The 25,252-nt window shown below is 39.7% G+C and overlaps 1 protein-coding gene across 3 annotated transcripts in view; it reads left to right on the top strand.

The window, feature by feature from the left end:
- The window catches only part of TTC7B (tetratricopeptide repeat domain 7B), a 119,187-nt gene that overhangs the window by 71,410 nt on the left and 22,525 nt on the right, over positions 1–25,252 (top strand). For all 3 annotated transcript variants that reach the window (XM_081937210.1, XM_081937211.1, XM_081937212.1), the window contains exons 18-19: positions 1,502–1,642; positions 9,945–10,147. In XM_081937210.1, the coding sequence (XP_081793336.1) occupies positions 1,502–1,642; positions 9,945–10,147 (344 nt within the window). The remainder of the gene's footprint in view (positions 1–1,501; positions 1,643–9,944; positions 10,148–25,252) is intronic.

Consider the following 25,252-nt stretch of genomic DNA (forward strand, 5'->3'; position numbering starts at 1 on the left):
AGAAACTAAATGGATGTTTTCCCCTAATGCAGTGTTTCTCAACCTTGGTGACTTTAAGTCCTGTGGACTTCAACTCCCTGAATTCCCCAGCCAGCTGGGATTCTGGGAGTTGAAGTCCACAGGACTTAAAAGTCGCCAAGGTTGGGAAACACTGCAGCCTAATGAATGTAAGGAACAGTTTCAGCTGCATGTTGTTAAAAAGACAAAAATCAAAAGCACTTGCTATGACTGATTGTATGACTCAGACAAAAAAAGCCAATAACTCCAACCAGACATATTTGTCTCTGGTATCTAATACAACTATCTGTAAACGTACACAATTACTTTGTGAAGAAAAAAGGTAAATTTAGTTTCAAAATTCCCATCAAGAAAACCAGAGAAGTTGATAAGTTTGCCATAGCTCAACAAAGAAGGAATTTATCTTTGTTTTCTTCTTACAAATACTTCGCTTTGCACTTAAATTCTTTGGCAATCTAAGCTTTTTGGGAATGTGCCTATATGCTATACTTGTACAATCTATTTAATAAGTGCCATGAACATTTAAAGAGATGTACTAAGTCTCTTACATAATTAGAAACTGCAGCAAAAACTGCTATATTCTACATGCGTAGTGAGAGCTGATGATAACTTGGCACCATCTTGTGCACTGAAATATGATTAGTCATTTTTTTAAAAATGACAAATGGTAATAAATGAGGCGATATTAAGATCTAACAGCTCTGAATCAGCTTTTTTTATATAGTCCAACTCATTTTGGATGAACTGTCCATTTTGTTTACTTTTCTAACTGCTGCTAGTGTTGTTGATAGGTGAACGTTTTAATTTATGCCAAAGGTTCCCAACTTTTTCTTCACTAAGGACCCCCTTTAAATACCTTTTGTGGTCCCAGACTATAGCCCCGGACCAGAAAGACTTAATCCAAGATTTAAATCATAGCATTTCTTCAAGCCTTCGCAGAGCCCCTGTGACAACATTGGAGGACCACAGGTTGAGAATGACTGATTTATGCCGTTTGATTCCTTTTAAGGGAAATGTTGAGGCTACTCCCCATGTAATACATTGGGGTGTTTTTTTTCATTCTTAATATACCCTTCAAACTATCCCTTTTGCTGAAAAAAATATATCAAAGACGTGCATTAAAAAGCAAGTAAACGAAATTATCATACAGTGTTATTGCACACCCTTTGGGCCTTAGCATTTGTGTACTCACAAATTTACTCACTTCCACTTGAGAGCTAAAAAAATTTGTGTTTCCCAATGGCTGCTCCAGTCTCATTTGTCATTTCCACTAGTAGCCTTTTAACACAGGTTCACCAACACTAACCTCCTAATGAAGTTTTTTTAAAAAAATGTCTTACACATCCCCTGAAGTAAAGGTTTTGGGGATTTATAACAGTTTTATCTTACACAGAGCTAAAATGAAGAATTTAGAACCTGCATGTGAGAGCTTGCGTCTTTGTCCCTTTCTCCTGAAATCAATTATTCGTCATTCCTTTCATAGGTTCGATCCATGCGACATCAATAGCAGCCTCTAGAGTCGAGCAGGCACTATCAGAGGTGGCTTCATCTTTGCAGAGTAGTACTCCAAAGCAGGGTCCTCTGCATCCTTGGATGACTTTGGCTCAGATCTGGCTTCATGCAGGTAATGGGACAGAGCGGTTGTTTCTTCTTCTCCACTAGCCTCAGGAAACTCTTTGCTGCATTCGGCAGGCCAGAATGTTTTATTGGATGTCAGCATAAAAACGCTGCTTAGAAGGATGCTTTTTCAGAATGTGGCATTTTGATTCGATTGAAGACAAGAACACAGCAATGCCTAATTTATGAAAATTGCAGGTTTAGAAGAAGGGCGCATTTAGTATTTAACAAGCTTGTCAGAAGGTTGACTCTCCCTGCTTTTTTTCCCCAGCCGCTGGCCAGAAGATGTTAAGGCATGGAAATGTAAGATGTCACACTGCAAATTAGGTGTGACATTATTTTCATGAACTTTAAAATGGCATTACTCAAGAAATATGTAGTTGGGACAGAAAGCAGCAGCTTTAGCAGAAAAGATAAATGCCACCTGAAAAATGTATCTTTTAAAGTGTTTTCTCAAAATGCATCAAATGATAAAAACCAGTAAAATAATTTTGGGAAAATTTGTGGGAAGAATATGTTTGTTTTATGCGGATAAATTAGTAGTTTTAATTCAGAATTTTAGGAAGAGTTTCTGGCCATACCTTAATGCTTGGCTAATTTAGGTTTATATACATTTGATTACTGCAGACAGGAGAAAAATGTTCTCTCCCATGAGAAATAGCTATATACTGTATATTCAGGCGTTCCAATAGTCTAATTTCAAAAATGCTATTTTTGATATAGTATGCTAGAAATGTTATGTAATACTAGTAAGCTAATACTTATTAGCTTTCTAAAATGAACAGTGTGTGGGAAAATAAAAGCAATCCCCGATTAAGAGTTGGAACTGGTAAGGCAATAGATGATTAATCAGGTATACTCTGTCTCAGGCAGGCCCGTCTATGCATGTTTACATTAGGCAGTTCACATTGAGCTAATGTGAAGTAATGGACTTTGTGAAGCTAGGAAAGGGCCCCCATTAGTCCACTTCAGATAATGTCATTTCAAGGATTGTTAAAGTGGAAGAGGGGAGCATTTATACTTGTTTGAAGGAAGTAAAAATGCTATAGCTAGCTAGGTAGATGATAGTTAGATAGATACGTAAATGATTAATTGATGATAGATAGATAGATAGATAGATAGATAGATAGATAGATAGATAGATACATACATACATACATACATACATACATACATACATACATACATACACAGATGATAGATTTTACAAAATTTCCTTGTGTACCATGCATAAGAAGAAATATGGGCATTATGTAATTTTTAAATTAATTCTTGTTTCCAACTAAATATTCAAATCTGCAGTATTCTATTTTTTTCTAAAGTACTTGGTATAGAGGTAGATGCTTAATCCTAAATCTGAACTAGAATTTGGAGGAAGATTAAACTCCCAAATGAGAACTATGACTTGGAGATTGTAAATAGAGGTAATCCTTGACTGATGTTTATGACTTCAGTTGAGCCCAAAATTTCCATTGTTAAATGAGTTTTGTCCTAATTTACCTTTCTTGCCACTGTTGCTAAATGAATCGCTGCAGTTATTAAGTTAATAAAATGGTTGTTGTGAATCTGGCTTCCCCACCGATTTGGCTTGTCAGAAGGTCACAAAAAGTGACCACATGCTTCTGGGACACTGCAACCATCATAAATACATGCCAAGTGTCCAAATATTGATCATGCGACCACGGATATGCGGCATCAGTTGTAAGTGTAAAAAACAGTCATCAGACACTTTTTTTCAGTGCTATTATAACTTTGAGCCATGGTGGCTCAGTGTTTAGAATGCAGGCTACTTCTGCTGACTGCAATTTGGCAGATCTCACCAAGCTCAAGGTTAACTCAGCCTTCCATCCTTCCAAGGTTGGTAAAATGAGATTGTTTGGGCCAATATGCTGACTCTGTAAACTGCTTAGAGAGTATGGGGCAGGATGTATGGGGCAGGATGCGATCCCGCAGGTAGCTAGGTCCTGTGCCATGGAGCGCTTTGAAGATGGTAATCAAAACCTTGAAACGCACCCGATAGACCACAGGAAGCCAATGCAGCTTGCGCAGGAGAGGTGTTATATGGGAGTATCTAGTACTCCCCATAATCACCCGCGCGGCCGCATTCTGGACCAACTGTAGTCTTCGAGTGCATCTCAAGGGAAGCCCCCTGTAGAGAGCATTGCAGTAGTCTAGGCGAGACGTCACCAGCGCATGGGTGACTGTGCGTAAGGCATCCCGGTCCAATAGGGGGTGCATTTGGCGCACCAGGCGAACCTGGTGGAACGCCCCCCTTGCCACGGCTGTTACATGGTCATCCATGGACAGCCGGGCATCCAGGAGGACGCCCAAATTGCGCACCCGCTCCATGGGGGCCAGTTGCTCGCCCCCGATGGCCAGAGATGGAAGCAACTGGTTGAACCGGGGGGCCAGGAGCCACAGCCACTCCGTCTTGGAGGGGTTGAGTTTGAGTCTGTTGTCACCCATCCAGACCCGTACGGCTTCCAAACACCGGGACATCATTTCGACGGCCTCGTTGGGGTGGTTCGGGGTGGAAATGTACAGCTGCGTATCATCAGCGTACAGATGATATCCCACCCCAAAACCACGAATGATCTCGCCCAGTGGCTTCATATATGTGTTGAACAGGAGAGGCGAGAGGACCGACCCCTGTGGCACCCCACAAGTGAGGGGGCTCAGGGTCGACCTCTGCTCCCCTACCAACACACGTTGCGTCCGGCCGGAGAGGTAGGAGCCGAACCACCGTAGAATGGTGCCCCTAACCCCCAGCCGGTGCAAAAGGATACCATGGTCGATGGTATCAAAAGCCGCTGAGAGATCTAATAGGACCAGGATAGAGGAACAACCCCTATCTCTGGCCCTCCAGAGATCATCAACCAACATGGCCAGTAATAAACTAGAACCTGGATCTTTGTGTTCCCAGTCCAACAACTTAATTTCGGTTGGCAGATCAGAAAGAAGGCCTTTGCCAAACAGCATAAAACAGGGTGGTTTGTATGGAAAACTGCAGTCTAGTCAGTGAAAACTAGCCTTTGATTTATGCCCAGAAATAGATTTGCAAGTGGTAACGTTTTTTCATCTGTTAGGTGTTATAAATTTAAATTTATTTTGTGTATTATAAAATATTTTAGTAAATTCTGGATTTAATGCTGAATTCATGCATTCAAATTCTGTTAATCATGGGATGAGTATAATTGAAAATATAACAGAGTTATCAAAACGTGTATATTTTTCATTTGAAAAACCAATATTATAACATGAATGTAATTCAGAATACATGTACACTCTGTGATTTGTTTCCTTAGTTGAAGCATAAGGGGATTAGCATATTACACACACACACACACACACACACACACACACAAACAGAGTATATAACTAACTGACTTTAAAAATACAAGATTAAAAGATCAAGTTGGATCCCAAGTTTGATATAGATACTAATAAAGAAAATAGCATCAAATTCGATCATTGTTCTATTACTTTATTGTCACAATTTAGAAGACAATATTAACAATAACAACAAACAAGGAAAATGTATTATATTTTTTATTTAATTCTTAATTCTGCTTCCATTGTGCTGTGTTTCAATAAAGAAACAACCAGGGCAGATACTATCATCATCATCATCATCTAGTAAACTTGTAGGTCGCCCAACTCTCACTGATGCTGGGCAGCTGATATGAGTGACAGTTCTCTCTTTGTAATGGACAATGTGATTCCTCTAAGTCAGGGGTATCAAACTCACGTTGTCAAGGCAGCATCACGTGATATATCGGGACTTTTCCCCCTTCGCTAAACTGGGTGTGGATGTGGCCAGCGCATGACGCATCTGGCCATGGACCGGGAATTTGACAGCCCTGGTCTAAGTCAACTTTTCCCAATGTAGCCCTCCATTTTTTTTAAAAAATGATTCTGCATATTGAAGAAGTCTGTATCTAAATACATAAACATACATATATATGGGTAATATATATTCAAAAAGGCTTTGTGACTCAAAGCAGCAAATAGCTCTTCTTGGCCCCCTCCCTTTCCCTGTCTAATTCTTCTTGCGTCAACTTTGAATAAGCTGGAAGGCCTATTGTGGCATAGTAGAAATAATCAGATAGGAGAGGAGAGGTTAAACTACTCATCCATGAAGCTCACAGGTTCACATTGAGCTGATCACTATTGTAGTTGCTAAGATTCTAGAAATATACTAGTCAAAGAGAGAATTAACAGGAGTGGGAAAAATATGTTTCACCCTCCGAAACGTACATTATTGTGACATCAAAATTCTGTGGTAAGCTCTCAAACTACAGTGGCTTAAATTTGTAGTTTAAAAAGAGCAGTGGAACAAATGCATTCAATATCCAATAGGTAAAACAGGGGTGTCTTTACTTTTTAAAAGTTCACATATATGTAGTGTTATAAAGTCATTGCTATACTCTATGAAATCCTGGGAGGAAAAAGAAGACTGTGGAGTCCTTGGTGCTCTCTGCACTTGGTTACTAGTTTGAAAGAAGAAGAATTTGCTAAAAAGAAATGGGAGCATTCAGTTCTTTCAGGAGATCAGATTCTTTTAGGAGAAAGTAAGAAAGCTTATTTTCTCCAACATTAGCTTTCCTGAGCTCCTGAAAAAATCATCAGTCCCATGGAATATTCAACTTGTTCCAGCACCTTATAAAATAAATATTTCCCAAAAGATTCAGAGAAGTAGACAGGCGATTCTATGCTTATAATGAACCAGGAATTATTTTACTGACAGTCAGTTTCTGGTCACTGACAATCACCAACCCGCAAGTAAAATTGCATTATATCTTTGTCCATAATTTTTAATCCAGGAGAGAGAGAAACAGAAAATCTGTTTGCAGAGAGGCAAAATGACAAGTATCCTTTTAAAAAGATCCTTAAAAATATTTTAAGTACAAGTAGTCCTCAATTTACTGAGAATTCAACAATAAATTATTAATTACCATATAATTACGACCACAATTGAGCACAAATTTCTGTTATTAAGACATTTGTTAAATACATTTTGCCCAGTTTTATTACCTTTCTTGCTGCAGTTGTTGTGAATCACTGCAGTTGATAAGTTAGTAACCCGCTTGTTAAGTGAATTGGGCTTCCCCATTGACTTTGTCAAAAGGTTGCAAATGGTGATCACATGTTCCTGGGACACAGCAATGGTCATCAGTATGAACCAGTTTCCAAGCATCTGAATTTTGATCACATGATCATGGGGATGCTACAAAGGTGGTAACTGTGAAAAATGATCATAAGTCACTTTTTTCAGTGTAATTTTGAACAGTCATTAAATGAACTGTTGTAAATTGAGGATTACCTGCACTGATCTTTTGATATTTTAGATTCCATTTGAAAAAATCCACTCCATGACAATTGTTCCATCTCATCTCCCACTCAAATGTATGTTGCTCTTCTGTATCCTGTCACATTTATCTTGACTTTGAAAGTTTATTCCACATATTTAAAGATACAGCACAGTTATACCTCAGTGACAAATTACATAGAATATGAGATCTGTCATTTGTTTTCCAAACATTGTAAAATTTACCTAAAGCAGAATTTGATAGTACTGGCATCATACTAGGCAGGAGTTCATGTGATAATTTAGATACAATTAGCCGTCAGTTGCTGTTATTATTACATAGTGGAATCAAAAGGTGACAGGTGAGGTGATTCCATTCATGGCAGATTAATTCACAAGAAAAGTGGGCAAAACAGAATACAAAAACTAGCTTGTCATCATTCAGAAGTCCCAATCCAGAATACTGTGCAATTTAGAGTAGGTGGGCAGAACAGGGGGCCAGGAAGGCCTTTGCACAGCTTTATTTGGTGTCCCAAAAGTATGCCATTTCCTACATCAAGAGCTGTTCAGACTGTCACTTGTGCCCTTGTCACCTTACGGCTTGACTACCACAATGCAATCTACATGAGGCTGACCTTGAAGACCACCCAGAAGTTTCAATTGATCCAAAATGCAGCAATGCAGGCAGTAATGGGAATGCCTTTTGCTAACATTTTGCTTTGTGATCTGCACTGGTTGCCAGTGTATTACCAGGTGCAGTTCAAATTGTTGGTTGCTACCTGTAAAGCCCTATATGGTGTATGCTCTAGTTACTTGAGGGATTGCCTATTTCTCACAGTATCTGTCTGGCTGATCCAATCTGGCAGGCTGGTGCTCTTTGGATGTCATCTATTGGGTTTCTGAAAGTGTGTCTTCTCTCTACCACCACTTGCCTTGTGGAATGAGTTCCCCCCCTGAGATTCAAACATTCCTCACCTTACTGGTGTTTTGAAGGGCTTTGAAGAACGTGGTTCTTGGGCCCGGCTGAGGGTGAAAAAGAGTGAAGCCCTTTTCTTCTTTTTCTTTGTTCCTATACAGGTTTGTTGCATCTGCCATCTTTGCTCCTTTGCTTTCTTGCTTTTAAATGTTTTTAACAATTTGTAGACCAACCAGAGGAGGTCTGACTCCTGAGTCAGGCAAGAGATAAATAATAACAATAATAATTGCTGTGGTGTTGTTGTTGGTAGTACTAGTAGCACCTGCTTAGGTAGACAACATAGGGAAGATGGGTCCAAACCTTCGGCAGTGCTGGGACAGAAGCATCATCTGTTGAAGTACAGTCATAAATTATTGAAATCCGTGTGTGTTGTACATATTTTTTACATTGAGGAAGGAAAACATTGACAGGAAATAAAACAGTTTCTAATAGCCCTAAAAATTAACAACACTACAATAATTCAAACTGGGTTTAAAATTTTTGGTTGTTTTTATTGCACATTTGTATTTTATGTATTTATTGTAATAGCTGCATATATGTTTTTCTTTTAGGCTTCATCCATTTCCACATACACATTTAAAAACCCCATCATACATTTTGTTAAAATTATTTTTAAAAGCTGGAATCTTAAAAAACAAGCGTTGTAATATCGGAGGAATTACATGTAGTTCTAAAAAAATGTGATGTTCCCTCTGAGCAATCAACATGCATATCCCACTTCATAGCACAGACCATTTTTTAAAAAATTTCTATACCCTGAAAAAAGAACAGCATTGAAACAATAATTTTACCTAAAACAAAGTTAAAGATTTCAGAACATGAATGCTGCAGATATAAAAGAAGTACAGTTGTTATATAATGCTTTAAAATGTTAACATCAGATCTTAAATAAAAATATCACCCTTTCCCTATTTTTAGTTATTCCTTTCATTATTTGATTGGGGTGAGAAGACTGCTTGATACTACTTGGAGGGACAACATATAACCTGCTATTTCAACAAATTAAATTTCTGGCCTCTGCAATAATGTGTCCAGTTTATCCTAGGATATTTTTGATGATTTTTTTTTAAGATAACAGAGCCAGAATTGAACTGACCGTCAATCAAAATTAGAGACCAAAACGTTTAGTTCTGTTTTTATAGGTTCAACATGACTAAATATATAACTAGATAGCGGGAGTGATTGGGCCCCTCTAAGTGTTTATAAGACTGTTATAAACTATGGGTCTGGGAGTTAGTTTTCTTTTAACTTCTATCCTATTTATTGTTTTCTTTCTTCCACTAAACAATTTAAAAACTAATAAAACCATTACTAGGGAGCATGCCTCTGACAGATTAAGTACATTTTTAGATTACTTGATGAAAATTATTTTATTTAAAGAACATTAACTAAATTAAGAGTAATATCTGCAATTCAGTTATTTATTTTATCCAGTTCATTTTCATGGAGGCAAGAATGAATGATACTATATATTAGGACAGAAATTAAAAAATGTGCATGCTTTTTAAAATTAAAGGAAGAGAAGACTTTGAAGGTGGCAAAAGAACAATGAGTAAAATATTCTAGAGGAAAAAGCCTTCCACAGTGTATGATAGACAACATACTTCCACAGTTTATAATAGACAACATAACAACAGTGTATGCTAGACAACACTTTTTGCAATATTTCCTAGTTTCAATCTGTGTCAAAATGCTGGAGACCCATAACATGTTATTTGACTCTTATTTATTTAGCACATATTTTAAAGTGCTGCAAGAAAATGGACTTTTGATACTAATAGTAATTGTAACATTACAGTTCCTTTACAGATACAGGCATATTCTGATGAGGAAAGGAGTAATAGTAGATCAATCATAAAAAGAGTGGGCAAACATGTTTTCCCATATCATAGAATGGCTTCTTGCCTATGACTGCTTTTTTACTGGAAGTAATTTTCTGGAAAGCCGAGTGAAAGCAAGAAAAAAAGCATTTATACTTGTGGGAAATTGTTCATTCTTTTTTCTTTCTCTGCTTCCTGTTTCCAGCTGAAGTATACATAGGAATTAGAAAACCTGCAGAAGCCACTGCTTGTACTCAGGAAGCTGCTAACCTCTTTCCTATGTCTCACAATGTTCTCTACATGAGAGGTCAGGTGGCAGAACTTCGGGGAAATACAGATGAAGCAAAGCGCTGGTATGAAGAGGCCTTATCTATTAGCCCTACGCATGTCAAAAGTATGCAAAGATTGGTAAGTTCAATTTATGCAGCATAAAGTGTAAAAAGATAAGATTTATTTCTTAAAACACTATAGGAATATCATTATCAATTCAACAATTAGAATGTATTCGACAACTGTAAAATATATGTGGGATAAATTCTCTTAACATGAATTCTTGAGCCATTGGTATTTATCTGATTTGCAGTAGTGCTAATAACCACATTTAGAAAAGGAGAAACTGAAAACATTTTTAAAATATGGTGATCTATCTTATTAAAGCTATGAAAATATAGAAAATACATTATATATTTCAAATAAAATAATAATATTCTGTAGGCAATGGGCCCAGTGTTGTAAAACTGAAGCAATTGCAAATTGTTCATTAATATATTCACTTAGTATTCATTTAGTGTAGTGAAGTATAGTGTAGTGTAGTGTCGTATTCTAGTCTAGTCTATTCATTGGGTATTTATTTTATCATATTGAAATCAATCAACTGAAATCAGAATAAAATATTAGCATGCCAACCATGGGTTTAATTCCATGATCCTGTAAATTGCTGTGATATTTTTCGGTAGACTCAAGGGAGGGGCAACTCATGGGATATTCTCACAGCCTGATTGGTCCAGAAGACTGAGGGAAATCTCTTTTAACTTCCTTCTTTCCCTGTGGTTCCCAGTTCCTCTCAGTCTTTGGTCCAAGCACTGTATGAGTTCCCAGAGTGAGTAAAAAATTATATTAATTAGATATATATTGGCTATTTTAAATTCCAAATTGTCTGAGCTGTCACTTGCAGGGACAGGGTCCTCCGTCTTGCAACAAGCCGGGGGGAGAGCAAAATTGGCTCCGCTCTCCTCCTATGGTCTTCAGGAGCTCTGACCGATCCCTGGAACTGCAGGCTCTCCTTTCGCAGCTCTGCGGGAAGGGCTGCTGGCCAGAGGCTATGATCAAGCTGCGGGCTATTAATTTTAGCTTTACAAGCTGCACATAAGCGCAAAGAGCTGCTGCAAGCCTTTTCAAGCTGCGGCTGAAGGAAAAAAGCCGTTTGCAGCGCATGGAGTCTTCCATCGGCCATTTTGGCTGTGCGCACGTGGGGGCGGCCATTTTGGAGGCAAGCACGTGGAAGAGGCCATTTGTAAGCCCCGAAAATTACCACTTGCATCGCGGCCAGTGTCAGGCCGGCAAGTTTACCCTCAGCAGCCCAATCCTAGCTCCCCCAAGGCCCTTGCACCAGCTGGTGACTTTGGGCAGCAGCACCCTCAGGACACGTGAGTGGCTCCAGTGGCGGAGAGCAGGCAGACCACTTCGATGGCCCAGGGGGGTACCCAGAATGTGCCCGAGGAGAGGCAAGGGCCCAGAACCAGGGCAGCAGCGGTCAAACCTACAGCGGCCCAGCGGCCCTCCAGAGCAACCCAGAGGGATGAGACCAGACGCCAAAAGGCTCTGGAAAAAGTAATTGCTAGGGCAGAACAACAAACCAACAAGCTCTCTTCTCCTTCCAGATCTAGGTCTCCGTTAAGGCCGGTATCTGCTCATTCAGCTTCTCCCCCCAGGGGATTCAATTCTTCCCCTTCTATCTCTCCTGTTGGGGCACGCAGGCAATCAGGCCTGGAAATTTCCCCCTCCCCTCCTGTCTCACCCCATGGCTCGAAGAAGGTGGTTGAGGATCCATTGGAGCGTTCATCTAGGGGATTCCTTCCTCCCTGCACCCTAGCTCCACAGGGCCCTGATCCGGGACACACTGAGGATGAGTTTGAGGATCTGGAAATGTTCCCTGAGAGCATTAAGAAGCTTATTTTCTCTGCCATTTCAAAAGGGGTTGCCTCTGCAGTTTCTTTGAGGGACCAGCAATCCTATAGGGAGCCTAGGCCCCAGGGGCCTCCTCAGACCAGAAGCTCCTCTGATCTTAGATGCCAGTCTGCGAGGCCTCCTTCTTCATCAGTAGTTAGTGAGGGTTCAGTGCTAGGGGAGGATCCGCGCCAGGACATGGGGTTCTCAGAGGATGAGGAACACTGTTCTCCCAGATCCTCCGGCCTTCCCCAGTCTCTTTGCTCCCCTCATGTTTAAACCTTTATTGCACAAGGCAAAGAAGGCCACTAAGGTCGGTACAGGGGATCCTGCCATTCCCCCTCCCAGAGACCTTAACTTGTTCATGTTCTCTAATACAGCGGCCAATAAGGAGGAGGTTCCTGCTCCTCCCCTTTTTCTAGAGGTGGTAAAGAATCAATGGGCTCGCCACTCTACCTTTCCCAATCCCGGGAGCAACGACTGCCGCTTCTACAATATGGAGAAGGCCTTTTCTCAGACTCTCCAGTTGCCTAACGTCGACCCTCCTATAGCCTCCCTCGCTAATGCTTCCTCAGTAGTGACAGGGGATGTGGCTGATAAGTTGAAACCGGAGGACAAGCGGGCGGCACTTACTCTTCATAAAAACTTCAACTCCTCCGCATGGACAATAAAGTCCGCTGCAGCTGCCTCCTATTTCAACCAGTCAGCCATCACGTGGCTTCGTCAGTTGCAGGATCGCATTCCGATCCAGGATGAGAGACTTCACCAGGATATTACAAAGATCATTGCTGCCACGCAGTTCTCTGTGGATGCCACCCCAGACACTGTAAAATACTCATCCCGAGCCCTGGCCACCTTGGTGACTTCTAGGCGGCTGTTATGGTTGCGCAATTGGCAGGTGGACAATAAGTCCAAGTAGGGCTTGGCGGCTGCGCCCTACTCTGAACCCAATCTTTTTGGTGAATGTTTGGATCCCCTTCTCATAGAGAATAGGGACAAAAAGAAGGTCTTACCAACCAACACCAAGAAGACGGACAATCGTCTGTCCTCATACTGCAGGCAGTCCTTCAGAGCCCCTGAACCAGAGAAACAACAACAGAGATATGCCCCTTACAGATCAGATAGGTTTTTCCAGAGGCCCTACTACCAGAACAGAGGCAGATTCCAGGGCCATTCCAGACAGCCTTTTTGAGTGGGGAGACGGCCACCCCTTCCGCAAAGGGAAATGACTCCAATCCAAGCATTCCCATAGGAGGCTGCCTGGAACTGTTTGCGGATCTGTGGGATCGCATGACTTCAGATACCTGGATTCGGTCCACTATCCAGAACGGACTCAGCCTGGAGTTCCTTTCCATGGCCCCGGCCTTCTTCAGAACCTTCAGCCACCCCGGAATCCGGAACGTCGTCAGATGTCCCTAGCCATCCAACATCTGCTGGACATCCGGGCAGTGGAACCGGTCCCAGTAGGGGAACACGGGTGGGGTTACTATTCCAACCTCTTTCTTGTTCTGAAGAGCTTGGGGGGCTGGAGAGCGATACTGGACCTCAAGCATCTCAACCGCTTTCTGGTGTACAGGCGCTTAAAGATGTCCTCCCTCAGGTCCATTCTGCATGGCATCAGGCGGGGGGACTTCCTAGCGTCAGTGGACCTGACAGAAGCCTATCTCCACATCCCTATCCTTCCTGCTCATCGCAGGTTCCTTCGCTTCTCCCACAACGGGCTCCACTTCCAATACAGGGCCCTCCCCTTCGGGTTGTCCTCGGCCCCGCGCACGTTCATGAAGGTCCTGGCGGCATTGACGGCTCACCTGTGTTCAGTTCCGGTGAGACTTCAATGTTACCTCGACGATGTGCTCGTGCAAGCCCCCTCTTACGCTCAGGCTGTTTGAGACCTAAAGCTAACCATCCATACCCTGCAGACCCTGGAATTTTCCGTCAACTTTCCCAAAAGCCACCTCTCGCCCACAATAAGGATCTTACATCTGGGGGCGGTGATAGATTCCATAGAGGGCACAGTTCGTCTATCCTCAGACCGGCTGGTCAACCTCCAGGCCCTGGCAAGACAGGTTCGCACAAGGCGGTCAGTTTCCATCCTGACCTTGTCCTGCCTTTTGGGCAAGATGGTGTCGTGCATAGGGATTGTCCCCTGGGCACGGCTTCATTCACGGACTCTGCAGTGGGCCCTCATTCCATTCCAGCGAAAACACCTGAGCAACTCCCCGCACCTCATCCACCTGCCAGCGGATGTGCGGCTATCTCTGCGGTGGTGGATGTCCCCAGCCCTTCAACGCGGATCGGAGTTCTGGGAGCCAGATTGAGTGACCATCACTTCAGACGCAAGCCTGTTCATTTGGGGAGCACTCATGGACTCCGACTTGGCACAGGGCCGTTGGACCCGGTCGGACCTTCGCCACAATATAAACTGGCTGGAGCGGAAGGCCGCCAGACTGGCTCTCCACCAGTTCAGAGACACGATAGAGGGCCGTCATATTCTTCTGTTGACGGACAATGTGACCACAAAGGCCCACATAAACCGCCACGGTGGGACTCACTCCAGAGCCATTTGGCTGAAGGCACTGAAACTAGGCTCCTGGACAGAGAGACATCTGGCGTCAGTGGTGTCGGAGCACATTTCGGGCACGGCCAACCACCAGGCCAATTGGTTCAGCCGTGCGACTGTCGACCACGGGGAGTGGCAGCTTCTACCAGACCTCTTCCAGAAGATTTGCCAGAGGTTCGGCGATCCGTTGGTGGACTTGTTCGAACACCCAGCTCCCGAGATTCTTCATCTGTTTTCCAGCCCGGGCCCCAGAAGGGACGGACGCTCTCCGGAGCAGATGGCCTCCGGGCCTGTTTTATGCCTTCCCCCCTCTCCCTCTGATCCCGGGGACCCTGAGGAAGGTAGTGGTAGAGAGGGCAGACATCATTCTCATCGCCCCTTACGGGCCCAGACGGCCTTAGTTTGCGGACCTCGTCCAGCTCTCCCCCATGGAGGATTCCCCGGGAGGAGCTTTCCCTACGTCAGGGGGTCTTAATCCATCCGGAGCCCCAGTGGCTCCACTTGACCACCTGGTGCTTGAGCCACTCAAGCGCCAGGCGGTCAAGTTGAAAAGTGTCAACTTGTCCTCCCGAGTTATAGCAACTATCGAGGCGTCAAGACACCCCTCCACCACCCGAATATACAACTCCACATGGGCTGCGTTTGTTAAGTGGTGCGGCCCATTCAGTATTTGTCCAAAGGAGGCCTCAGTCGCTCAAATTCTGGATTTCCTACAAAAAGGCCTGGATGGGGGTCTCTCCCATAACACCCTATGGCCGCAGGTAGCGGCCCTGGCCTCAATCCTGCAGGGGGAAGGTCACTCGTCTTTGCCTCAACACCCCTTGTCAAGAGGTTCCTAAGGGGGCCACTAATTTGCGGCCTCCCCCTGTTCATAGGTTCCCAACCTGGGACCTGCCTCTTGTACTTAGGGCCCTGACGGGAACTCCCTTTGAGCCCTTGCGCACAGTTCACCTTAGGTTTCTATCTCTCAAGGTGGTGTTCCTGGTCACCGTGACCTCGGCCAGACGCATCTCCAAGTTAGGGACCCTGTCATCTAAGGACGATCTCTGCCAGTTCCACCAGGATAGAGTAGTTCTGAGGTTGGATCCTACCTTTCTCCCTAAGGTCAATTCGCCCTTCCGTCAAGCGCAGGAGGTCATCCTACCCAATTTTTGCCTGACTCCCTCCCATGAGAGGGAGCGACTTGGGCACAGGCTGGACATGCGGGGCGCCGTGCGCATTTATCTCTGACGCACGGCTTCCTTCCATAGATCTGAGACCCTCTTCATTTCATTCCTACCGGGCTCCTTGGGTGCCAGGGTTTCCTCGGCCACCATTGTCAGGTGGTTACGACAGGCCATCTCCACGGCCTACGAGTCCTCGGGCCGGCCTCCCCCCTTGGGGATCACAGCCCACTCCACACCGAGTGCTGCTACTACAGCAGTGTGGGCCACGAGGGCTCCATTCGAAGACATTTGCCGGGTGGCCACTTGGGCCTCCCCGATTCTGTTTATCCACCACTACTGGCTGGATACAATTGCATCGGCTGAGGCATCCTTCGGGTGTAGGGTCCTACAACTGGTAGCGAAGCCCCTTCCCCCGAGTCTTTATATATAAAGACTATATCTTTATATATAAAGACTATATCTTTATATATATTATTTAAGATTGTGTGTGTGTGTGTGTGTGTGTGTGTGTTTGTGTGTAAAATATATAAGATATAAAGAGAAAAGAACTGGACTTTACGAAGATATGTTGAAGAAAAAAACAGGACCTTCAGAATTTTATCACAGAAAAGCCTGTGTTCTTTTTGAACTTCCATCCCAAAATCTTCTGATAGTTTTTCCCCAATTTGTCAAACACTTTCAAGTTGTTTAACAGTGTTATAGTTAATGAAACACGGTTCTGTCAGCATAGAATTAGATGAACAGTGTGGGAATTAGAGTAAGGATTGTATCCTGGATATCATGTCTGTGTTATAATTCACATTCTCTACTGTGGGAGACAAAAGTACTTCATCACAAAATTATCCTTTGCTAGTTAAGTTAATAATATTAGACTTATTATATGTTGATCTGTCCAATGTAATTTCGTTGTGTTAAAACTTCATTTCAGAATGCTTATTCATATTAAACCTGTAGTGCATAGAGCTCAATTGAAGAATTATAATCCTCCACTTTACCTGACTTCTTTATTCAAAAAGCTTGTTTCCTCAAAGGCTTCTGTAAATTATTCAGAGAGGTTTTTCCTCATACATTCCTGAGGGAACGAATAAGACAAAAAATTACAAAGGAACAGAGAATACAAGGAAGCATTTTTATGTTACCTTTCTGGCTTTTCAAGATAATTGAACACATTGATGAATGCCAAAGGGTGCCTTGTAAAGAAGGTAGGCGTTGTACCCGAAGTAGTACACTTTCATTAAATAAAGGCTGCATATTACAATGTCTTTCTTTTCCATTTGAATTCACTTGAAATAAAGGGCCTCTACATGCACACTGCATTCGCCCAGAGGCTCTCTGCTTGTTTATAAATGGTAGAAGTTCTTGTTCAACAGGAAATAGACAAGGAAAAAAATTCCCTTAAAGCTGAAGGTGCCTCCAGTTTCTTTACTGTAGTGTCCCAGGATACTTTTCCAGGTACTGGCCATGTTTTCTATATCACCCATATTGTTAAGAGTGTAAAAATAAAAGAAATAGAAGGCTGGCATGCATGAAAACAAAATACCAGTGCTAAATATCATCTGACTTTCCAAAATGCTTCTAATTTCAAGATGGAGCCCCGTGCTTAGTTTGTAATCTGTCTAGAAAAATGATTGGGGCAATGATCGGTAAAGGAGTGGGTTGTGGGTTGTATTTTAATAGAACGATTATTTTAACATGCTTATATAATCCATGGTAGTTTTTCCCTAAATGCTTAAGGTTGTGAGCAGCCATTGTGTAAGAGTCCCTAGAAATGTGTGTAGAGCAGTTGGCAAGATGATAGTAGGAATAAAACCAGAATCGCCATTTAAGACTTTCAGATAGATGCCTGTTTGGATCCATGTTCTTTAGAAAAGCACTAAGATTATGTACTGAGACATTGAATGTCAAATTGCATAATAAATAAATAAATAAATAAATAAATAAATAATAAATAAATAAATAAATAAATAAATAAATAAATAAATAAATAAATAAATAAATAAATAAATATCTCTTGCTTTAGTGTGTTAAAGACATATGCTATAGGAGTAGCGAGACTCCAGTCATGACAGGATCGCTATGGAGGGCATGTTGCCTCATAGACATTTTTTAAAAAATTATTTATTCATTCAAAAGATTTGTATAGCACCATAATCTGGGTGACTCACAAACAATAGTAAAAACAATACTACACATCAAGAGGCTTTCTGCAGTTCTCTTACTATGAAACTAGAATATTATTTCTCTCAAATTAGCTGATTTTGCATAATCTATCCATTATATAGTTTCTTGACAATGAAGCAGACTGCTGGGCCCTAAGGACTGAACCGAGTCACTGAGTAAAATATATCTTTATGTACTACTATGTGCATCTTCCTGTAATTAAACATCTGGGATAGACAGAGTGATGAGGCTTGCTAATTTACAGAATGATCATCAGGGCTGAAGAAGGGGCGTGAAGCCTTTCTTCAACTTCTATCTAACCTTTTCTGTGGAACTGCTTAATGCCTTTAGTAAGAAATGGACAAGAAGTTCTTATATTTCACTTGAGAGGCAGTTTGGTGTAGAGATTAAGGCTCCAGCCTAAAAAGTGGAAGGCCATAAGTTTATCCTGCCTTAGGCATGGAGTCAGATGGGTGATCATGAGCCAGCCCCTCACTTTCAGCCCTAGGAAGAAGGCGAACCATCACCAAAACCTTTGCCAAGAAAACTGCAAGGACTAGTCTAGGCAGTCAGCATGAATCAGCACTGATGCAAATGCACAAAAAAAACAACCCAAAATTTTTCACTTAATGTGTTTTATTCCAAAGTTGTTGCTTTCCCAATTTATTAAAATGGATGCTAATGTGTCTTTCGTTCTTGTTTATGTAATCACTATCTCTCCTGTAGGTAGTTTCTAATATAACATTAAGTAGAATATTTTATTGTGGCCTGTAGTAAATAATATCATATTTCTCTTTTTATTTGAATAAACTTATCCTTTTCACTGAGAACATGCCTTGGGGCTCCTGGGCTGCTGTTAGTCTGGGGGAGTAGAAAAAGATATACTGCTTTTGCAGTAATAATTAAAAGTAATCTTTTTAATTGATAATAAATTGAATAAATACAATGAATCTCACTTGGGCAAAAATGTATCTTCAAACAGGTTGAAGGCCCTTGTTCTTGTTTTCATTTGGTTGCTTCAATGTTTTTTTTGAAACCTGTGAGCTACGAGCTTGCTCAATAATTTGTTGGTCTCCTCATTTCATGTGCTTGATTTAACAAATAGAAGCCTTCGAAGTACATTGCCATATTTACCAAATTCACACATTTACTAATGGATCAGAAATTAAATTTTCAGGTTCGCAACAAAATAATGAAATCAGTTCACTAATGCATACACGACATCGTTTTATTTTATCATAAATATAAAACTCTTTATGTTAGGATTCCAAATCTTAGACAGACAGATTACTGGTGGTGATGGAAAACAACAGAAATAAGGAGTTAATTTGCTAAGTCAGTGGTGCTCTTGGGAAATGCTGATCAGACAGAGCATGGGAGATTATAAGCAACTGAGAAATCATTTTGTTTTGGCAGTAGCACAGGATTTAATAAACAGTTTTAGAGCAACTTTGGATAAAAGGAAGAACTGGATGTAATACAGGGGTGGGTTGCTGCCGGCATTACTGCTGGTTCGGTGCGTGCAAAAATTTGTCAGTTTTTAGCAGACATAGTCTGTTTTTGCCAGATTTTTTTTAGTTCACTCCCTTTAGTATTTATGACTTCTGTGGGACATTTTCATTATCCTTCCCATTTTGCCAATCCCTCTTTTTTAACTAACTGGTTTATATGGGAAGAAGAGCAGCGGTGACGCATACACAAGGTTCATTTCATGGACAAGGGGATAGATGGGGAAACTTAAACTTAACATTAAACTTAGTGTGTTATCCTGTTTCTATTTTTTTTTCATGGATGGAATTTTTGCAAAGGTTCCCTATTTTTTATACTGAATGGATTATTTTTTTCTTCTTTTTTCACTTTTGCTTACATCTATGGATTAAAAGTTTCCTTTTTTTAAAATGCTTGATTGGATTGATTGGATTGTTTTTGATCTCTATTTAAGGGTTTTTTCATTCTTAAGATTGGAATATAAAGAAGATAATAAGAAGGATTATAAAGAGGGTTTGAACAACAGGAGGAAAAGCAGTTACACTGCCACTTAGAGGCTGGAGGCTGGATACATTATTTTTTCTTCTTTCTGCCACTTAGAGGCTGAAGGCTGGATACATTATTTTTTCTTCTTTCTCTTTGATCACTTGAGATTCAAGGTTCTTTCAGTTTGTTTACTGACAGTGATAGTAGGAAGAGCACAAGTTGTTTATACAGGTGCCTTTTGAAAGTTCTATCACTAGCTATTGGAGGGAACACAACATTTTGACTTGAAAGATAATAATTGAACCTGTTTGAAGTTTATTAAAATAGGCTTGAATCCTATGGTGGCAGTACCGGCAAAATTGGAAGAATGGCGCAGCAGAAAAAAGAAACTGTAACATTGCAAATGATTATGTTTGAAATTCAAAATCTATTAGTTGTGACAGAGACAATTGAAAAGAGATCGGATAATATGGAATACAAAACAGAAAAATTTGATGGAAAAACTGGGGATGTTTATCAAATGAAGAATGTGGAAGACAGAGTTCAAAAAATGGAAGAAAAAAAATGAGCAAATAAGAAAACTGGATACTGACAACAAAGTGAGCGTGGTTGATAATGGCAAGAGCGGAATATGGAAAGGGGAGAAAGATTGATTGGAACTCTACCTCAGACTTCAAAGCACAGAAGAAAAGAGAGAAAAATTGACGGAGATAAGGAGAGAAATCTTGACAGAAGCACCAGTGATAACCAAAGATAAGCTGATGGAAAGAGCAGATGCTGGGTTTCGAGCTTTTATGAGATACGAAAGGAACAACATGTTGCGAAGAGAAGTTCATACAAGATTTATTAAGAAAGTAACTAGAATATTAATGCTACAAGTGGCAAGAGATGACTGCACTATTACTGGAAAGATACAGGTTGATGCAATGAAAATGTATAATAAAAACTAAGCTAAATTTAGTTTACTAGTAGTATGTATAAATGAAGTGACAACAGCTGTAGTTAAATAATTATTAATAATGATAACAATACATATAGATATATTAGTTTGATAATATGAAGTTTTATATAAACAACACATGGAAAATATGGGAGGAGGTTTAAAAGCATTATCTAGAATGTTATAAAGATGCATTGCGATTGGATGATTTTAGGATGATTTAATAGAATGTTATATAATCCTATTCTAGATTTTGAATATTATATATAAAAGGATGTAAAAACAATTATAAAATTAAGGTTGAGATATAATAATCATGATATACATGAATATATGTGAATTTAAAATAGGCGATTTGATATGAAAAGCAGGTGATGACTATGGAAGAGATGCATGGACACACTGTAACCAACTGACACACTTTCTACAATTTGTAATGGTAGATTTTTTTTTATTTTTATGTTTGTTTGTCTTTGTTCAAAAATAAATAAAAATTGTTTAATTAAAAAATAATAATACGAGAGTCATCCTAGATATATGAGAATATTATACGGCGCATCCAGAAAAGCAGTTGGTACTGCTTTTCCTTGATGCACAAAAAACATTCGACAATGTAATTTGGAAATTTATAACAACACAATTAGGATGAAATTCGCAGAAAAATTTACAAAAATGATAGAAAAACTATATAACACCCAGACAGCCAAAGTTCTGATGAATGGAGAACTAACAGAGAAGATCGAAATAAAAAGGGGAGTTAGACAGGGATGCCCCCTCTCTCCTTTGCTGTTTATACTAACTCTGGCAATATTGTTAAATGAAATTAGGAAAGACCAGGGAATAAAAGGTTTAAGACTTAAAAATGAAGAATATAAGATCCAAGCTTACGCCGATGATTTAGTATTTGTTTTAGAAGATCCACTAGAATCAAGTCTGAAATTAATTTTAAAATTAGAAGAATATGAGGAGGTGGCAGGATTAAAAATTAATAAAACAAAACAAAAATGATAACTAAGAATATGACAAAAAAGCAAGAAGAGGAATTGAAATTAGTGACTAAAATGCAAACAACTAAGAAAGTGAAATACTTGGGGATTTGGGTGTCGGCAAAGTGTTCTACAATTAAAGATGATAATTATAATTAATTAGTGACACAGATAAAGAAAAATTTAGAAAGCTGGAAAAATATTCATCTATCACTAATGGGCGTATTGCCACAGTTAAAATGAATATTTTACCAAGAATTTTATTTTGGTTGCAAGCCGCACCTATAAATCCTGGTAAAACTTTCTTCCAGGAATTAAACAAACTAACATCTAGGTTCATCTGGCAAGAACAAAAAGCGAGGATCAAACTAAAGTCAATGCAAGATAGCAAGGAGAGAAGAGGCTTAGCATTACCAGACTGGGAGTTATACGCACAAGCAGTAACAATAACATGGTTGAAGGATTGGATGGCGTTAGAAAATAAAAGAATCTTGACCTTAGAAGGCCATGATCTGCAAGTAGGTTGGCATATGTTCTTATGGGATGATAAAAACAACGCATAAAAACTTTACAAACATCTAATTAGAAACACGCTATGTTTAAAAACCACTGTGTGAAAATCCCGAATTGGCTATCCCCGACAGAAAGGACGATGCACTCAAATTTTACAGATATGAATAAAGTGCTAAGATAAAGAGACTTAATTAATGGACAGAGAAATTTAAAAACAATCGAAGAATTGGCAGAACAAAACATGCAAGTCGTCTGGCTAACCTACTTGCAAATCAAAGCGAAACACAATAACGATACTAAATTATACGATATCCAAATGGAACCACACGAATTAGACAAAATAATTCAAAGCACAGAAAAAAAGATGATAGGGAGAATATATAAATTTCTTGTGAAGTATAAAATGGAAGAAGAAATTGTAAAAGAACAAATGGTAAAATGGGCACAGAACTTTGGCTACAATATTGAATTAGATAAATGGGAAAAAATTTGGGGTATAGATTTAAAAATGACACTATCGGTTGCATACAAGGAAAACCAGTACAAAATATTTTACAGATGGCACCTAGTACCAGCAAGGTTAGCAAAAACCTCAGCAAATATTTCAGCAAAATATTGGAAATGTGAATTAACACACGGAACATATCATCACATATAGTGGACATATGGGGAAGCTAAAAAGTATTGGAAAAAGATTAAAAATTGGCTAGAATCAATAACAGGAGTCAAAATTGATTGGAAACCAGAAGTATTTTTACTAGGAATAATGACAACGAAATATAAAAAAGAAATCCAGTATTTAATTCTACACATAATTACGGTGGCGAGGATTGCCTTCGCTCAAAAATGGAAAAATAAATTGATACCAAGCGAAGATGAAATAATAAGAAAGATCATGGACTGTGCCGAAATGGACAAATTAACAAAAGAAATCCAGGGAAAAGAAGAAACAGAATATTATCAGATATGGGAAAAATGGTATAGGTGGATGGAGGAAAGAAATAAGGATCAATGAAAGAAGCCAATAAAGCCCAAAAATAGAAGTTAAGGAGAATTAACATATATATATGCATTCAAGAGAATTTAAATTTATTGGAGATAATCACCCAATATCTCAGATAGATGAGTAAAATAAGAGGGTTAAAAATGGAGAAACTCAAATGAAATATATTAGAAGGGAAATAACATAAGGGGAATTGTACTGTTTTGAAACTGCTATTAGAAGGAACAGGAAGTTCAAATGTATTGTGTAAATGCAGTGTACATCTAAGTTCTCTGTGTGTATTTTGTATGTTTGTAAATAAAAAAAATATTAAAAAAAGAAATCTAACCAATTCCACATAATACAAAATATGCTTAACTTTTATTTTATTTATTTACACACATAACATTTTTATGCTGTTTGTCTCACTGGTACAGTGACTTTGGATGGCTTAATGCAATGTACTTCTTCATTAGATCAGTACCAGTCTTTGCATTCCAAATTAATTTACCTTTTAACATTTTTTAATGTTATAAAAATATGTACAATCATTTGATGAAGCAATTTTAGTCATCTGGCATTAATTATGTAATCACAGTTTATAAGTCTAGATAGTGATGCTATTTTTATCATAAACAGAGGCAGCAGTATTTTTCAAAAAGTTTATAATTTTCTTATACTGCAATCTGAACTTTTGCTATGAATGCAATTGCAATATTTGGATAGCCTTGTCAAATCTTTATCCTACATATTGTGCTATGCTACAGCAGGCTACTATCTTTAATATTATATGTCAGCCAAAATTGGGTGAAATAATTATTTTGTTTAATTCTTCTGATACCTACACATTGACCCTGTAATGCAAGTTGATTCATTGAACAAATTTATATCTCCTCCCAACTCACATAAAGTTGACTTAAAATTCACAACATAAAAACCATAAAACCCTACTCCCATGGCAGCAGCAACACAGTAAAATCAACCCCTTGATTGGATCCACCTCCAGTTGGAGTCCCCAGACCACTGACAAAACCACATCTCTAGCGCCTTTCAGAAATGCAGCAAGATTCATCCAGGGAAGAGACCACTACTGGGAAGGCCCTTTTTCATGGTTCCATTAATGTACATCCCTAATAGATGGGACCTGCAATAGTTCCTTGGTGTCCTTCTGAAGACTGGCAAATATTCTGACTATATGTTTACAGTTAAAAGCACAATCCAGTATTCTTGATAGCAAACTTCTATTTATGTAAAGGAATTTCTGCACTTTTAATCAGCTTTCCACTTCCGGAAAGGTTACCCCAGAGTGGGCTGTTAGGAAAAAGTTACGTCTTTGTAGCTTTTTATTCTTCAGTAATGTAAGTTTTTAAAAAACCCTGTTTCTTCAAATTTATATTAACCACTCACTTGTGTGAGTGTGTGTGTGTGTGTGTGTGTGTGCATGTCTTGATTATTGCAGTTAATCTCACAAAATGGTTGCATTGTTCAAATTTGCACTATTCAAAGTGATATGTTTATGGAAAATAGGGTAATTGGTTCCAGCTCAATGGAAGTAGGCAATTAAGTTTTTGTATGTTTATTAATGAAGTGCTGTATGACAGAACAAGAGGACAAATCCATATCCAAAGTATATCTGCAATCTCCTGTATTCTGCCGTAGTTCTTCAGAATAAGCCTCTTCTTTTTTGAACTTTTCTCAGATGAAACCTTCCATTTTGCACAAGCAACAATTAGTGCTTAAAACCCCAATGTTACACTAAGTGAATTGTGGCTCGCTTTAAACACTATCTGATACCAATTTATAAATTGCACTAAATCAAATTAGACAAACACATCTGAGTTACGCACTTTTTGATTCATGAATGGCTCACTCTAAGAATTAGTGTAGTATGATATACATAAACATAGTTGAACAACAAAAGATAAATATAGTAGCTAATTTCATTTTTATACAGCAAATGAGTTGGATCTGTAAGTACCTGTGAAATAAATTATTGTTTAAGTATTTTTGAGCAGGCGTTTTCGGCCCCCGTTGGTCATTCTGGGGGCCTAGAATTCATTAAGTGG

The sequence above is a fragment of the Natrix helvetica genome (genome assembly GCF_964273705.1).
Source record: "Natrix helvetica genome assembly, chromosome: 1".
Taxonomy (NCBI): Eukaryota; Metazoa; Chordata; class Lepidosauria; order Squamata; family Natricidae; genus Natrix; species Natrix helvetica.